The 13,123-nt window shown below is 34.8% G+C and overlaps 2 protein-coding genes and 1 pseudogene across 3 annotated transcripts; all 3 read right to left on the reverse strand.

The window, feature by feature from the left end:
• Positions 1-485: 485 nt before the first annotated feature.
• LOC18594779 (phosphate transporter PHO1 homolog 3-like) lies at positions 486-4,532 on the reverse strand. The gene is made up of 13 exons (XM_018124604.2): positions 4,001-4,532; positions 3,557-3,887; positions 3,406-3,454; positions 3,217-3,288; positions 2,893-3,022; positions 2,665-2,785; positions 2,116-2,374; positions 1,915-2,019; positions 1,769-1,813; positions 1,520-1,669; positions 1,110-1,388; positions 898-1,031; positions 486-798 (listed from the first exon to the last, which is right to left on the reverse strand). Exons 1-13 carry the CDS (start codon positions 4,530-4,532, stop codon positions 699-701), a joined length of 2,307 nt encoding a protein of 768 aa, XP_017980093.2. The 3' UTR covers positions 486-698.
• Positions 4,533-7,597: 3,065 nt separating this feature from the next.
• On the reverse strand, positions 7,598-8,596 carry LOC18594780 (myb-related protein 330-like; annotated as a pseudogene). Its single transcript, XR_016027533.1, has 3 exons — positions 8,436-8,596; positions 8,240-8,361; positions 7,598-8,162 (listed from the first exon to the last, which is right to left on the reverse strand). The product of XR_016027533.1 is annotated as a myb-related protein 330-like (transcript).
• A 2,289-nt stretch (positions 8,597-10,885) lies between these two features.
• On the reverse strand, positions 10,886-12,007 carry LOC18594781 (myb-related protein 330-like). Its single transcript, XM_007022418.3, has 3 exons — positions 11,872-12,007; positions 11,612-11,741; positions 10,886-11,518 (listed from the first exon to the last, which is right to left on the reverse strand). Exons 1-3 carry the CDS (start codon positions 12,005-12,007, stop codon positions 11,050-11,052), a joined length of 735 nt encoding a protein of 244 aa, XP_007022480.3. The 3' UTR covers positions 10,886-11,049.
• Between the last annotated feature and the right edge of the window lie 1,116 nt (positions 12,008-13,123).

The raw sequence follows: 13,123 nt of genomic DNA on the forward strand, positions 1-13,123 counted from the left end.
CAACGTAAAGTTTCGGACTCCAACAACGTTTGGGACAATATCAAAATTCGAGTTGCAGTTAGGGCAAATTCTAGGTGGCTAGCTTCATAGTTCAATTCTTGATATTTATAGACATCCCAATTGTCCTATATCTTCTTTGAAAGTAACTAAGAGTAGATCAAAAATTGTATGGAAAAGTCCTCTGAAGGGTGTGGTTAAATTCAACATTGATGGTGCCTCCAAAGGCAACTGGGGGGAGGCTGGTATAGGCAGAATTCTTAGAAATGATAATGGTGAAGTTCCAGCAAAATTCTCAAAATCCATTTAGATTGGGTGACTCAAATTTTGTAGAAATTCTTGCTATTCGTGAAGCCTTTTTAGGTGTTATGTCATGAAATTACGATCACATTTCAATAATACTCTCATATACATCTATAAATATATTACATTTTACAAAAATAACAAATGAACAAATCAAATGAGCTTATCATTAACCATATTTAACCGGATAAAATCCAACATAATGTTGGATTAAATCTACACGTACTAAGAATTTAACTTAAGAGTTAAAGATATAAAAACTTGTTACTTGCCAGTGAAAGAAGTTTGTTTTGGCTGTTTCTTTTTCCCCTTTGCTATCTCTCTCCGTTTATGGAAACCGACAGCTAAACCATAATAAAAGGATCTCTCTCTCCAATGTTTCTAACGTTGGGAGCAGCCTAATCATCCCGTTCTTCATCCTCATCATAGTAGAAAGGTAATGGTACTGACTTAAAAGCGCGGAACTTGCCAACATTGTTCAGATGTTCATTCTCCAACCTGGTCGTATTCAATGGAAATGGAAATCAGAAAAGTTTCAAGACTTTACACATATAGAAACTTTTGTATTTCTAGTTGAACAAACAGACGCCTGATTACCTGAAGAAATTCCAGATGCCACGACGAATGATCTCTAGACTGGCAACAATAGCAATTAAAGTTTTTCTGTGCAAAGACACCTTAAAATTCAGCACAGTTTGCAACCAGGCAAATCTCAGCATGAAATTCAAGACCTGCATTTTCCAGCTTGGTTAGAAATATGTTGCTTCCAAGCTCCGATGTAAGGAATTAACATCTATTTCTCTTCTCACCATTGCCCCTAAATATACACCTTTGTAAGGTATAAGCAGTTTATCTCTCAACCACCGGTTTCTAGAGTGGCGTTGCAGAAGTCCCCAGTCGACAACAAGGTCCCAATAGTAACCATAGATAGCTGCCATTGCCGAACAAATCCATGCTAGCATTTTCCAGCCGATTCCCTTATCCAGGCCATAAGCAGTCCTCGTGCAAACAGCAACAATTGTTAAAAGGTACTTCAATCCATTGTATCCTTGCATTGGATCTTTTTCTTCATGTAGGCGTCTGAGACACTGAGAGGGCAAAAGGAACATAAGCTTGAATTCTCCGAGGCTGATAAGATGCTTAACATTTGTCCCGTAACCCTTATTTCGCAATTAACAGTTGCTTTAAGTGATTTGAGTCAGAGATGAAAGTGGAATACCTGAAGTAAACGGGACAAGTATGGAACTACTGCAACTACGAAGTAGAAAGTGTTGAAAACAATGCTCATTTTGCAGGTGTTCTGTCTAATTTTATAGTCTCCCCAACCATAATAGCAAATGTAGAATTGCAGGCTTCTTATGGCTTGCACCTAAAAACAAGAATTAAACCTTTGATGTCCCTTTTTCCATCTAAAGAAGGAAAGCAGTAAATACAAAAGATTCATGCATAGAGCATGCCATTCTTATACCTGGCTAGTTAACTGATCTGCCAAGAAGAAGTCCTGGAATTTGACCTGCAACAACGAGAGATGGAAAGAAAAATAAAAATCTTTGTTGAGTTCTTAATTACGAGTCATCCATTTTAGCTTCAATGATGTTTCCTTTGATGCTTTACCTTGAAGAGAGGAGCACAAATACAGTGAAACAGACTTGTGAGGAAAAATAAGCGACTTGAGCGATATAGGATGTTGAATGGGCAGATTAATATAACAATTACAAGCTGCACAGACGAAAGGAAATATATTGGAGTTCAAGATGGTTAAAAGGAAAGTGGATGGGTCAAGGAATGTACAACAATTTTGTTCAGTAATCTTACCGTGACCAAGATTAGGGGAATTAGTTCTGTGAGTGCTTTGTAATCTCCTGTTTTAGGGTCCATCTCCATGTCAAGATTTGAGATCACACTGGCCAGTGCTAGCGCTGCAAAACCAAAACTCAAGAGCAGAACTTCTCGGTAACCCAGCTCGGTCCCTTGCTTGAAGCCAAATATGAAGGTGTAGTTGATTCTATAGCGCCTCCAAAAGTAGACGTTGGCTCCATACATAAGCATATGTAGAACAATAAATGCGAACAAGCTGCAGGATAGTTGAAGTATCCTTTGTCAAGCACATAGGAGTCCAATATCATTGGAAGAACAGAGTTCTAAAACTGAAAGTCCTCACAAGGATTATGGATTCAGTAAAAAGGCATAAGGCTATACATCAAAAGCAAAGAATCTTGTGCACTGATCATAATGAGGCTATTATTTAACTAGAAACCCTAAATCCTTAGGTACTCAGCCCGAGTGCATATGCATTGTATAACAGATTTAGTAATGTAATTAAAAATTTTCTGGTTTGGGGTAAGTTGATGGCATAGCAATTACCTATAAAGCGGAAACATGGTTTCCATGTACTGAGCCTTTCCTCCCTTATCGAGGAGATTGCGTGCATGTATGATCAATATAAGAGCTAGTATCAGAGCTGCTGTGCAGCCAACAAAGAGACCTGGAAATTTTCAATCAATGCATTTAAACTCGAGTCAAATTTAGGAAACACCCTTGAAGCATTCTCTACTTGGAAGACCTTATTTCATACTGAACTGAGCATCTTACCAGTACAAAACGATATTATATGCCTTTCTTTCTTCGGTTTTGGTCTTAGCTTGTTCATTCCTTTGCTGTGGTTTGAATTCGAAAAATGTTTGATGAATGTAGCTTCAACCCTCTCCATTAGCTTGGTTACCTTCAATTCCAAATTGGTAGAGAAGTTTAGAAAAGAGATCAGGGACTCAAAAAAAGTTACCACAACTATTTAAAGAGAAATTTCTGTCTAGAAACAAATGTATTTACTAATAGGAAGTTTACAACATTATATTAGCAGTAATGAACTTTGAATATGAGGTTGCCACTCCTGCACATTATCAATGAGGCACTTACTTCATCAAAGCTGCCAAGATAGGAATTATCCACTATTCTCATATAATTTCTTGATGCCCTTCTTGAAGTGATCTGTGACAACAGCAGAAAAAGTTTGAGCATACAGACCAACAGGCAACAGACCCATAGCTGATTGCCAACTATAAAGGTTTATAAAAAGAAGTACATGATAAAATTATATCTTAATACCTTATCATATTTCTTCATGATTTTAGAGAATGATAATATATTCATGAACCTGTTCTCAAAGGCAAAAAAAAAAAAAAAAGATTAAATTCTATGATTTAAAGATAAAAGATATAAAAGCAACCAAATCTATGGGCTTAGTGGCCTCGGTTACCTGTAGTTCTTGAGAAGCGTAAGTTTCTGATAAAATTCAATAAACGCCTGCTTCAGTTGCTTTTCAATTTTCTTCAGGTTTTCCTTACTGAAGTTTAGCTGTGTCTGTTTACTACTTGAAAAATGAGTCTGAATAGCTTCATTCAACTTCACATGGTTCAGTATGTTCATTGAAGCAGATCTAATACTGGTAAGATTCTTGGGATTTTCTTCTTGAATGTCTTGGCTGATATAATTGGTATGCTTGTCATTATCTTCAATTGAGTCATCCGATTGCGGTTTGCCTTTATATTCATTCATAGCAACCATTCCTGCACGTAGGGTAAAGATTTCTTTCAATTATCCGAAACAAAAGAACCAAGGATTTCAGGTCTTTCTTATAGATCTCCAAATGAATTATGAACAATCTGAAGCATTATCCAAAGTGCCTCTTTCAACTGCTTACTAGGGCTTGATCCTGTCTCTGTTGAAGGTGGATGAACATGATCAAATCTCGGTGGTACTTTCAGAACTTTTATTTGGAAAGCAATGAAAGCATCCATTTGCTTGCTCAATGTTTGAGCTTCTTCAACCACTTCTTTCACTTTAGACTTGAAAAACTTGTCAACTTTATTCAACTCATTATCAAGCCTTCTAAAGAACAGCTGCTCGCATTCCCCACCTTCCTCTGCAGTCATCAGAAAGGCTGTCTCATACTTTGCAGATCCATTTCCTTTCACATGATTCACAAGAATGGCTTCGTTTTCAATGTCTTGATCATTCAAGGAGTTCGCACGTTGGTTTTGTCTCTGCATTAAACCACTAAAGGTTCTATAAAGCTTTAAGTCTCGCTGAAGACGAGCCGGGGTATCTGGTTGCTTGTTCTTTTGCCTCAAATGCTGGATTTGCTTCAACAGGATCTTCAAAGAATTGTAATTCATGTAAGCTGCCTGCCATTCAGGCACCATTTGAGAGGCAAATTCCTTGCCAAACTTCATCCTGAGGCAATTCCTAAAGCAGATATGGAAGGGAAAGATGGAACAGATACAAATTTGAGGTGAAGCAAGCGTGGGAGGCTATGTTTTACAGTAACAAAAACTATTGGCAATGTAATTATGAGGATGAGAACAAGGATTTTGACTCCCCACGACATTCCAAGTTGATGTCTACTTGTTTTCCATTGTCCGGATTCTATATAAAATGTCACTTGTCATGGGTCACGCTCTCTCAATCATCTTCCAATCTCTTTCCTAATGACATTAAACTAGTTGATTAAATCCATTAATCCCTTTTCAAATTCCATTGAATTTAGCCTCCTTGTCACATGGAGTTCTCCAAAATGTTGAATCAGACCAAACCCACCACCATTTCATTCTTTCTTGGGGAGCCATCTTTTGTCGAAATCTAAAAATCTATTGCTACTCTGAACTACTCCTATCCCTATCTAAATCGAGGAAGGTCCCTTTCACCTCTCAACCTGTATTGCAACCATATTAAAAAGTTAAAGTTGCATTTGACGACAGCAAGGTTACAAGAAACCTGTACAAGCATGTCGAAAAGAAACCTTAAGAGGCTAATAAAGCTATGTCTGAAGCATACCAATGCTTTTAGAATCGTGCAGTTGATCAAATCCGTAGAGGTTAAAATATTGGTCCAACCGGTTTGATTGATCGTTTTAAAATTAAAAGAATCAAAACATATACACCACTTTAGTATACACTTTACCACACCTTAGCAAGTCTCATTTTAGATGGCAGCTGTCTTCCTTCAACTTTTTCATAACTATGGCAACATCGGCTCGACGGTCGGACCGCTTTACTGGTCACTCGTGACAATCACCCAAGCCGGTTTTGCTTCTGAACCATCGACGCAGTGGACGCGGTGAGAAACTGTTTTGATCCGATAGGTCAATAGGAAAATCGACGTCCAAGGAATTTTGATGAATCATACTTGTTAAAATGACATGCAATCTACCATTTTAATAGAATTATCATTATTAAACTAAAATAATTTCAATTGAATATGAATTAGATAAATGGAATGATTAAATCAAATAAATGTTAATTGGAAATGTATTTCTTGGTAAAACTTAATTAAATCTGTTCTACGTATCGAACAAAATTGTGGAATGGTTATTGGGGTTTGTCGCTGACATATGATGAGGTAAGGTTGTGTAATTGGATGACTCGACCAGTCATATTTAAAAATTAAATGAATCAAATATTTTTAAAAAATCGATTAAAATTGAACAAACATAAAAGAGGATCGAACTGATTAAATATCGAATTTGTTAGATCGGTTCGATTTGGATCAAAAAGACTTAAACTTTATCTTTTTTTGCAAATTACAATATTCAATCTAATAAATTTCATCCATAATTTTAAAATATGAAATGAAAATTAGTAATGAAAATATATATGTTACATAAATATAAAAATAATATATATAATATTATATATATTTATATATAATATTAGTTTGGTCTTCTAGTCAGCTTGGTTCAAAAAATTTAAAATCGGGAACTAACTAAATAAGCTAGTTGAACCAAATTTTTTTGACCAATACACCCAATGGATCCATTGGACGAATAGTTTTATTCAAAATGCATTCGATTCGGTTAAGTCATTCGTTCAGTCCAATTTTACTCACTTTTTAAGATGAGGGATATTGCAAGGTGATCTTAACTATGAACAATAAAAATGTTGCACAGGTGATTCAAATGAAAACAGATGGGACCAATGTTAATTTTGATTTAACTTTGAATATTAAAGATCTCTCGAGGAAGGAATGACTAGTCATTGTTATTTATATGTATCACAAAACCAATTGTTTGGTAGATTTTTTCGTGAATATCTTGTCGGTATAATGTTTTTGAAAGATCCTCTTAGAGACGCTGTATCAATTTAATGAAGCCATGTTATGAAAATTTCGTTATCACGTGTTATTTTGATATAAATTTACTGTTTTTATTTTCTTCTAATTAAACAAATAAAGAATATAAGCAATCTACGAATTACTAATGGCTAAACATACTTAGTTATACATTTTTTTGTTAATTTATCTTAATTATAACATGACCTTTAAACCAAAAAAAAAAAGATAAATGTTGAAATAGAACAAAATTCATGAAAAGCCAAAGTTGAAATCTCATATTGTGATCTTTGTGACCTATCCTAATTTCAATCTAAAACCAATCTTGTAAAACATGTAATCATACCTGTAAACCTGCCCTCTTAATAGGTTCAACCTTGTAATTGAACATTAAAATAATGTTCAAATCCCATTAGTGAGATTGACCTGAAGCTTGGGCGGGCCGCCTAGTCATTGAATACGCCTACTAGTATTGAAATACATGGCTCCATGAGTTAATAAGATGGGGACAAGATATTTGAATAAGAACCTTTCGCTGAAGAGATGGGCTTTTCAATTTACTCTGTGCAGAAATTGGTGTTTTTCTTCCTTCTGCAAAGCAATCCTATATTCCAGCTCTTGCCTTCTGCATTTCCAATCCATTTGGTGAACAGCTTAATTTGTTGTAATATTCAATTTTCTGATTCAAAAACCGATGCCCGTTTCTCCAGTTTCCATTTTGTTTGGCCACACATAGCCAAACAAATAACATGAGATAATTAATCATTGTTAAACTGATTAATTAAAAGAATCAATGAATGTTTTGGTCATCTCTTTCGAGAATTCTTTAAGCATCTCATGGTTATAAGACACCATCAATCGAAACAAGCTCGAGGATAGTGCAGGTAGCAATAACCCTTATAATGCTAGAATGCAACCAGTATGGTGCGGCTGCATCAATATGTTTGCCTTAAGAGTATTAGATTGGGTAAATTTAACGTACAAGACTTGCTACTTGTAAACACATAGAGATCACACCAAGATATGACAGATACATATATGTGTTTTTGGTTTCTAGTTCTACTAATTAAAATACCATGGCGGCCTCTATGATTACTAATTGCACACACCAGCACAATTAGTATGTACAAATAGGTTTAATATCACCTTAAGCATCCAATATCTAACTCTTATTGACATCCAAACTCTCTAACTGATACAGCTAAAAATCCCCCAAACTTTTTTTTTAAGAGAAGAAGGAAATGGGGGAGAGGACGATCAGCTCACTCTTTATGCACTAAATAAATGGATTGACCCAGAAATCATCCACAGGATTAGAGTAGGATTCATACAAATATATGGGTTCATGGAGCCACGGCTGAGAATTTGGTGGCATAGCTTGACAATCCTCGGAGTCAAATGCTTCAACCGTCAGTGGCTGCTCCAGTAAACTCTGTATTTCCCAAGACTCTTGAGATGAAACAAAATTGTCCTCTACGGTGCATGTGTTCTCTGATGGATAAAATTCATAAGTGGCTGGCTCTGGGAAGTCCTCCAACGTAGGAATTGCTGAGTCCAACTCCAACAAAGTATTGAGGAATGAGGAATCAGCATCAAAGGAATTCTCCTGCTCGATTTCCATACATGAATTATTTCCTGTAGGTGATGCAGTTGCTGATGTTAAATTGTTCTCCACTCTTCCCTTCAAGCGAGTGTTCCAGTAGTTTTTTATATCATTGTCAGTCCTTTGTGGCAGCATTGCTGCAATTGCCGACCATCTGATAATTAAAACTTGAGTAAATCAGAAAAGAAAAAAAAAATGCATACTATAATCTTATGTTGTGTTGTTACTAACCGATTTCCTAGCATCTGAAAAAAATGCTTCTTCTTCTTCCCTGGTGAAGATTCCACGCTTTATGTTAGGCCTCAAGTAATTCATCCAACGAAGTCTGCAACTCTTCCCTGATCTTGACAAGCCTAGCAATAAAAAAGAAGTGCATGTAAATACTATATATAACTACAAATCCTGATGAACTATAGATTTTTCATACCAGCATATTTGGGCATTTCATTCCAATTCCAAATGCCATATCTCGTGATATAAGTAATCAGCTTCTGATCCTCTTCAGGGCTCCATGTTCCTTTCTTTAGAAATGTTCTGCTCCAGGATATTGGTTGCCTCACCATCTTTAAGACTACTCTACAAGTTCTGCAAGCAGGCACCTCAAAGCATCGGAACGAGTTCTTCCACAATATCGAACTTGAATCTCTCGCTTCTATATATTTATACCATGAATGTTTCAAAGATTCTAATCATCCCAACAACTTGTCAAAGACACGGAGGAAGTAATTTGTACGTTCCTTCCTAGATTTTTGCTTTCTTTTAATACAATTTAGGGCAAAAAGGAGTTTACTAGGAAAAAATTCCTCAGTGGGTCTTTTTTTTATTGTATTGGATTGGTAAGTAAAGATGAGACAACAGTAAAAGACGAAACAAAGAGTCGGGGGACTTTAAGTTGCATTTCTTGTTGTACATTGCATGTAAACACACTTCACATGTGAATGTAGTGAGTGCATCGTCTAAAATGGGGGGCTAGGTATTAATTTATTAATTCTGGGAGTTAATTCTACAGAGGAAATTAATAAGATCAAGGATGACATGCTCTAAATTTTTTATTTTTCTACCTTCCTTGGACTTGGAAATTCTATTGATCTTCTATATCTATTTCACGACGTCTGCCCTCTTTAGTAAAAGGGTCTGTACTATTGCACGGCTCCGTATACACGTCACTGCTTGTCTAATATCAAACTCTTTCTAGATTTTGACTTTCAATGTCTATATATCAATTACTTTGAGTGCTAACTATAACTAAGGTAAAATTTAAAAAGCTATTTTAAAATACTTTAAAGGGATGTTTTGATCCCTCTTATTTCAAAATAATGTTTTTTATCCTTTAACTATTAACACTGTTAGTCAACATTTAAAAAAAATTATGCCCAGTTCTACATAAATATTTTAGGATACAAATGTCCTTTTAAGAAAATATTTGGTCATTTTCTCTTCCAAAACTTCATAAAATTCACTTTAATATTTAATAAATTTCAATATCTGACAAAGAAAAAAACACTTAAAACTTAATATAATTCCATAACGAGATTTGTGAATGTAGTAATTTGTCTCATTTTGATACTTAATAAAATTCAATATTTGACAGAGAAGTAAAAACTTAAAACTTTTTATATATAGTAATTAAGTCAAAATCTTTTTATGTCAGCTTAAACCCTAGTATCAAAGAATAAATTTTGGGAAAAATTTTTTCAACAAAATTAGTAATTACGAGAAAAAAATTAATCTCTATACGCTATAAAGTTCATATACAGAAATATAATAAAATATAGAATGAAGTCGATACATATAATACTTGCCTACATAATTTTTACCTTTCTCTATATCAATTCTGACTTTCTGAGTTATTTCCATTTTCCTTTGATCGTTTGAATCTCCTTTGTGTGAATCCAATAGAACTATTATTCTATTCTTTCACACATGATATCAATTCCTTTAATTGAAGTTTCCATGTAAGATTAACCGAAAAGCTATTTGCTCAAATTTTGACAGCCGAAATCTATAAAAGCAAAAAGAGCCAATTCACATATAGCTGTTCTTCTTCAAGAGATCCAGGGCAGAATTTTTTTTTTAAAAGATAATTAAATTAGAAATTTTCATTGTGAATTTGATAGTTATTTTTTTTCTTTTCCAAAATGTCCCTAAGTTGAGCAAACATAGATTTAAGCTAAAGTCTGCCTGGGGTATTGTCAAGGCTATGTAGATGGCACAAACATGTCCTCCCACCATAGTTTTGACCATATGTAATATGATTTAAAATTATATTTTGACCATATATATATAGTTTTTCATCTGCTTGCTGAAATTCAATGATCCTAAGCTTGACGTACCGAACAAGCTAAAAGCTGGTTTTGCAAAACCTTGTTCGGCCTAATTATTGCTTTCTGGACTAAATTAGCTACTACAAAAGCTGAGGCCAAACAGGCTTCAATTAGTGATCTAGTTTTCTTTATTTCATTGTCTTGCTCTAATAGCTTGAATTTCTTCCTCAACCTCACTAAATAACATGAGCTGCTGGAAACATGGCTGAGATAATTAATCATTGCTAAGCTGATTAATTAAAACATTGAATGAATGCCTTGGTCATCTCTTTCGAGAAGTCTTTAAGTATTTCAAGATTCTAGGACACCATCAAACAAACAAGCTCAAGAATAATGCAGATAGCAATAACCCTTATAATGCTAGAATACGACCAGTGTGGTGCGGCTGTATCACTATTCTTGGCTTAGAGTATTAGATTGAGTAAAGTTTCTGTTTTCTTCTTTTGTTTTTTTTTTCTTTACAACGTACAATACTTGCTACTTGTAAACATATAGAGATGATCACTAAGATATGACAGATACATATATATGTTTTTGGTTTCTAGTTCCCCTATTTAAAATACTTTCCAGCCTCTATGTTTACATGAGTGCACAAACCAGCATAATTAGTTCGTTCAAATAGGATTAATATCACTTTAAGCATCCAATATCTAACGTTTATTGACATCCATCCTCTCTAACGATTTGATTATGCTGACACAGCTCACTCTTCATGCACTAAATAAATGGACTGACCCAGAAATCATCCACAGGTTTATAGAAGGATTCATACAAATATAGGGGTTCATGGAGCCATAGCTGAGAATTTGGTGACAAGGCTTGGCAATCTTCAGAATCAAAAGCCACTTCCGTCAGTGGCTGCTCCAATAAACTCTGTATTTCCCAAGACTCTTGAGATGAAACAAAATTGTCCTCTACTGTGTAAGTGTTCTCTGATGGAGAAATTTCATAAGTGGCTGGTTCTGGGAAGTCCTTCAAAGCTGGGTCCAGCTCCAACAAAGTATTGAGGGATGAGGAATCAGCATCAGAGGAATTCTCCTGCTCAGTTTCGATACCTGAATTATTTGCTGTAGGTGATGCAGTTGCTGATGCTAAATTGTTCCCCACTCTTTTCTTCAAGCGAGTGTTCCAATAGTTTTTTATATCACTGTCAGTTCTTTGTAGCATTGCTGCAATTGCTGACCATCTGAAAATTAAAGCTTTAGTAAATCAGATAAAACAAAACCCCAACAATAATTTTATGTTTTGTAAATATTGCTGTTGTTGTGTTATTACTAACCGATTTCCTAGCATCTTTTGCAGGTGGACTATGGTTTCTTCTTCTGCCTTGGTGAAGTTTCCACGCTTTATGTTAGGCCTCAAGTAATTCATCCAACGACGTCTGCAACTCTTCCCTGGTCTTGACAAGCCTAGCAATCAAAAAGAAGTGCAAGCAACTACTATTTATAACTACAAAATCCTGATGAAATTTAAGTTTTAGTAAATCCGTATAGCTCGTTCTCGTTCATCGAACTTAAATGAACTAGAGATGTCTCATACCAGCATATTTGGGCATTTCATTCCAATTCCAAATGCCATATCTCATGATATAAGCAATCAACTTCTGATCTTCTTCAGGGCTCCATGTTCCTTTCTTTAGAAATGCTCTGTTCCAGGATATTGGTTGCCTCACCATCTTTGAGACTACTCTACAAGTTCTGCAAGAAGGCACCTCAAAGCATCCAAATGAATTCTTCCACAATATCAAACTTCAATTCTATTTCTACCGTAAATGTTTCAAAGATTCTAATCACCTGAACAACTAGTCAAAGACGACACAGGAGTAATAAATTTGTAGATTGTTGCTTTCTTCCAAGGAGTTTACTTAGAAAAAAATTAATTCCTCAAGGGGTCTTTCTTTATTCTATCGGATAGGTAAGTAAAGATGAGACAAGAGTGGAAGACAAAACAAAGAGTCAGGTGACTTCACGTTGCATTTTTGTTTGGACATAGCATGTAACACACTTCACATTTGAATATAGCTAGTCAGTGTATCGTCTAAAATGGGGGGCTAACTATTAACTTATCGTTTAATTTATTCATTCTGGAAGTTGAAGTTAAATACAGATCAAGGATGACAGACATATATAATCTACCTTTTCCATTGTCCACCTTGGACTTGGAAATTCTATGGATCTTCTATTTCTATTTCACCAGGTGTTACCTCATTACTTTGCTGTGACCGCTTCTCTGATATCAAACTCTTCTAGATTTTGAATTCAATATCTCCCTTACGTTGACTGCAACTGTAACGAATACTGAAGATAAAAAATCAAGTTCTGAAGTAATTCACATTGAGTTCATACCCAACAGATTGACTAGACAATGAAAACACTACCAAGAAACATCATTAATTTTCCAATGGGATTAATTTCGTCAGATTTATTTATTTTTTTATATTTTCAATGAATTCCAACGGAAACAATTCTATTATAAATTCATCACAAAAAAAAAATAAATTTGCATATGGTTTTATCTTTTTCGGTGAAAAATTTCATAAAAAATTGATTATTTTTTATGGGAGTTCTTTATTGAAAATTTATTTTAAAAAATAATAATATTTTATTAGAGAACTTACTTTTGTTGTTCGAATTCATGTGTTGTATTATTGTTATTATTTTTGGTACATGTGTAAGCCCATTGAATTTATATGTTACGGAAAATGATGCATTGATCTTTTAGCTCCCTAAGATTAGAATCTAAGACTTTCCAAATAAAAAGTTCACGTCCTAACAATTGAGCTATTCATTGC

Source organism: Theobroma cacao, chromosome 7 (assembly GCF_053813885.1).
Source record: "Theobroma cacao isolate CCN51 chromosome 7, ASM5381388v1, whole genome shotgun sequence".
Taxonomy (NCBI): Eukaryota; Viridiplantae; Streptophyta; class Magnoliopsida; order Malvales; family Malvaceae; genus Theobroma; species Theobroma cacao.

Coding starts and splice junctions, on each gene's coding strand:
- LOC18594779 (XM_018124604.2), bottom strand. CDS start 4,532: ATGAAGTTTGGCAAGGAATTTGCCTCTCAAATGGTGCCTGAATGGCAG. Junction 3,455..3,556: donor ACGCTTCTCAAGAACTACAG/GTAACCGAGGCC, acceptor CTTTGAGAACAG/GTTCATGAATATATTATCAT. Junction 1,814..1,914: donor TTTGTGCTCCTCTCTTCAAG/GTAAAGCATCAA, acceptor TCGTTGTTGCAG/GTCAAATTCCAGGACTTCTT.
- LOC18594781 (XM_007022418.3), bottom strand. CDS start 12,007: ATGGTGAGGCAACCAATATCCTGGAACAGAGCATTTCTAAAGAAAGGA. Junction 11,742..11,871: donor TGAAATGCCCAAATATGCTG/GTATGAGACATC, acceptor TTTGATTGCTAG/GCTTGTCAAGACCAGGGAAG. Junction 11,519..11,611: donor CAAAAGATGCTAGGAAATCG/GTTAGTAATAAC, acceptor TTTAATTTTCAG/ATGGTCAGCAATTGCAGCAA.